Source organism: Manacus vitellinus, unplaced genomic scaffold (assembly GCF_001715985.3).
Source record: "Manacus vitellinus isolate BGI_N305 unplaced genomic scaffold, ASM171598v3 scaffold_74_pilon, whole genome shotgun sequence".
Taxonomy (NCBI): Eukaryota; Metazoa; Chordata; class Aves; order Passeriformes; family Pipridae; genus Manacus; species Manacus vitellinus.
In genome coordinates this window covers 165,508-169,288 of record NW_021940780.1, presented here as the reverse complement: position 1 = coordinate 169,288, position 3,781 = coordinate 165,508, and the positions used below count along the sequence as shown (strand labels likewise).

At 44.3% G+C, this 3,781-nt stretch overlaps 1 protein-coding gene across 1 annotated transcript in view; it reads right to left on the bottom strand.

Moving 5' to 3' along the window:
• Nucleotides 1-3,781, bottom strand: part of SLC23A2 (solute carrier family 23 member 2) — a 56,721-nt gene that overhangs the window by 11,901 nt on the left and 41,039 nt on the right. The window contains exons 9-10 of the mRNA XM_029964554.1: nt 730-850; nt 10-57 (exon numbers count right to left, since the gene is read on the bottom strand). Of these exons, the coding sequence (XP_029820414.1) occupies nt 10-57; nt 730-850 (169 nt within the window). The remainder of the gene's footprint in view (nt 1-9; nt 58-729; nt 851-3,781) is intronic.

Below are 3,781 nucleotides of genomic sequence, written 5' to 3'. Positions count from 1 at the left end.
CTTCGTCACCGTGAAGATGTAGCACAGCAGCCACGACACCAGAATTGCCAAAATAATCTGGGAGAGAGGAGAAGTCTGTTAAAATCTGTTAAAATCAACCCTCGGCAGCAAATAATCCACCAAGAGTCCCTGCGTGGAACACTGTCAGCCCCGGATCCGAGCGGGGTTTGAGGTCTGAACAAGCAGCAAATGCTGTAACAGATCCTTTGGGTGCCTCCCCCCGGCCCCCAGGAAGGTGCTGTTACAAAAGCTCTGGAATTGGAGCAAGTCTCTCCTCTCCTTAACAAATGGGAAAGTCTCCAAGTGGGCACTTTAACAAACTCGGGAATTAGTCTCAGTTTTACCAGAGGAATGAAAAGAAGCCTTTCACGGGGGAACTGAGAACTGCTTTGGTAAAATGAGACGATAACCATCTCACCATCCCTTTTTGGAGGGCTCAGTTTAGGCTTTCCCTGCATCCACAAATATCCCTTCTTCTCTCCCTCTTCCCTCCCCTCCATGATCTTCATCACTCCAACAACCCCTCATCAGACATCAGAATGGGATCTGGCAACGAGAATATTTCCTGTGGCCAAAGAGTCACTTAGTTGCCAATAAATCCATTTAAGCTTTTACCTCACCTTTGTGATCTGTTGTATTATTAAGAAAAATCAAAACTGAGATTGAAAAAACCCTGAAACACAAATCAGGGTTTTCTTTGCCAAGTGAAGAACAAGTTGAAGGACTTACAGGGAACATCTTGAAAAGCTGCAGCCTGTATGCTGTCCATCCTTTCTTGGATTTGTAAATGGGTAAGGGGAATTTGACATTTCTGGCATACTGAGAGAACAACAACACTAGGAAAATAGTCCTGAGAAAAAAGGAGGAGGAGGGTGGGACAAAAAAGACATGTCATTAGCACCAGTATATTATAAAACCCTCCCAGCATTAACCTGTTCAGGTTCTTCAGACACGAGACATTAATGTACATTTTCAATTTAGCACGAGACAAGGCATTTTAAGAGAACATAATTTTAAATAAATTATTATTCCACAAAGGCCAAAACAACACAATTTGGATTCTAAAGTGCTGCAAAAACAGCCAGCACCAAACAGGTAAATGAACCAGGACAAGGATTTGGGCTGAAGGGAGATTTCCAGCCATTCCTGTTCTGTGCTCCTGCTTCTTTTCCTCCCAAACTCTACCTGTGCTCCAGGTCTGCTGAGTACGAGGACCAAAACTTGCTGAAAAGAAGGAAAACTGAAGGCCTGTGTACAATAATCTTTACATCTCAAAATCTGCATAAAACTCAAAAGCACTTGAAAATTTTCTGAGGGAAATTATTTCTTCTATTCTTGAGAATCCTTTTTTTTTTTGTATTTGCATCTAAACAGCTGCAAATGAAGTAAAATAGAGCCCAAAAACCCAAGATTTGATGCAATTGCATTCACCACTTTTAGATGCTTAATTATTATGCATTTCCCCCCTCACTGAAACTGCCAAGCTCCTCTACATGTTAAAAATCCATTTTTACAGCTAAAATAAGCCCCCACTGCAATGCAAAATAAGAAGCCAGGGCACGTTGCTCATTTCTGAAGGAGCCAACCCCAGCTCTGCTCTGAAAAGGCCTCACAAAGACTGAGCTGTCTGAAGAAGCAAAGCTTCCCTGAAATCTGAGATTATGTTTTTATCAGCTGACTTTAGAAAAAAGTGGATTTTCAGCCTCTCTCCCTTCTCTGTCCCAGCTCAGCTCCAGTGTCACACACAAACCAGCTTTATTCTCCCTCAGTCTGCAGAACACAGAGCACAAGGAGGGGCATTTACAGCCCCCACTGTTGAATGAAAGGCACCTTTTCCTTGCAGGAAACACTTTGGCATCTCTCCCAAAGTCCATTATGGAAAGATGGGCTCCCCTCTCTGAGGACAGGTAGCTTTGTATTTTGATTTATTTAGCACAGAGTTGTAAAAAACATAGTACTATTATATTATTGCAATTAACATCACATTGGCTCCATGGCAGAGGGGCTTCCTGCCAGTCTGTAAAATATCCCCAAATCCCTTAAATCCCCCAAGTTTTATTCACCAGATAAAAAGCCCAATTCAGGAATAATTTCCCTTTTTACAGATCATGATGAGATGTGTTTTATGGATTAAATTATTCCAGCTTGGCTTCTGCAGAACAAGAGAGGTCAGAAAACTGTTTGGGAAACTGGGAATATTATCCAATAGCACCTGTAGAAGGTCCCAGCTCTCCCACAGGTGATGCTGAAGGAAGGATTTTTATCTCAGTACAATTTCAAGAGCCACATCTTGTAGAGCTCACAGTCACTTTTGAGAGGCCATGGGAATTATTTCCAACAATCCACATTTTCACTCTGCCAGAAGCCAGAAACACTTATTGACTGGGTAATATTTAAATGCTGCTCCTAAATTGATTTGGTTTTTTCCATCTGCAAAATGTCAAGTTGAATTACACGTTTCCATGTCCAACTCCAAGATCATTCATTTCATGGGAGTCCCAACTTGCAGGGAATTTGTTTTACAGGCAAATAAAACGTTCCTGTGGATCAGCTGCTTAACATAATAGAATTACAAAAATATTCATGATGCTCCCATCCAAGATAAAAGAAAATTAAAGAGCCCTTTTAATCATAAGCTGCACTTACAGAATACTTTGCATGTTCAAAGGACTGTGCAAACAGATTAGTCAGATCAGAATCTGATCTCATCAAGGCATTCCTTCCTCCCAGAGCCAGCACAGTTGGGTGCTGAACACTGACTGCAGCAACTGCTTCAGCCAGTTCCCTTCTCCCTAAAATTTGCTTTCCAGCCTTATTTGGCTGGTTATCCAGCTCATGGGAAGCTTTTGTCTTCATCTCGTTTTTCTCAGCTATTCCTTTTTATACCACTGATCCCAGTTCTTTAATTTCCCTGGCACACACACACCAGGCCCTGAAATTCCCTCAAAAAGCCTTTCTGTCCACTAAATAGAAATCTCTCTACTTCTGGCTCATCCACTGATGGCATTTATGGAAATATTTGCTGCTCCCTGTCATCACACAGATTTCTCTTGGACACAGGTAAGCAAAGCAGTCCCAGTGACAAAGGGACCAGTACCACCAATGGGATTTGCCTGCTGACACAAACACAAAACCAGAAATACAAATGGGTCACTCATCTCTCTGGTGTTTTGCTGAATCATCTCTTCTTATAGCACTGAAGCCAGTCCAGCCAGTGGCTCCCAGACCAACTCTTGCTTTACAAAATTCTGCTCTCCACACCCTTCAGTTATTGTCCTTTCCTGCCTCCTGTTTCTCCAGAAACACAGAACCCCAGAATGGTTTGGGTGGGAAGGGACCTCAAAACCCACCCAGTTCCTCCTCACATCATGGGCAGGGACACCTTCCACTGTTCTGAGCTGCTCCAAGCCCTGTCCAACCTGGCCTCGGACACTTCCAGGGATGGGGCAGCCACACCTTCTCTGGGCAACTGAGTTGCTGCTGTCATTTGGCAAGTGCCAGCTGACCTTACCCAGACCCACTCACATCCCTATTCCTGCACACGTTGTTCCTCCCTGCTGGGGAGTCCTGCAATGCCACCTTTGGTGTTCCTCCCTGCTGGCAGCACTGCAATGCCACCTTTGGTGTTCCTCCCTGCTGGGGAGTCCTGCAATGCCACCTTTGGTGTTCCTCCCTGCTGGGGAGTCCTACAATGCCACCTTTGGTGTCCCTCCCTGCTGGCAGCACTGCAATGCCACCTTTGGTGTCCCTCCCTGCTGGCAGCACTGCAATGCCACCTTTG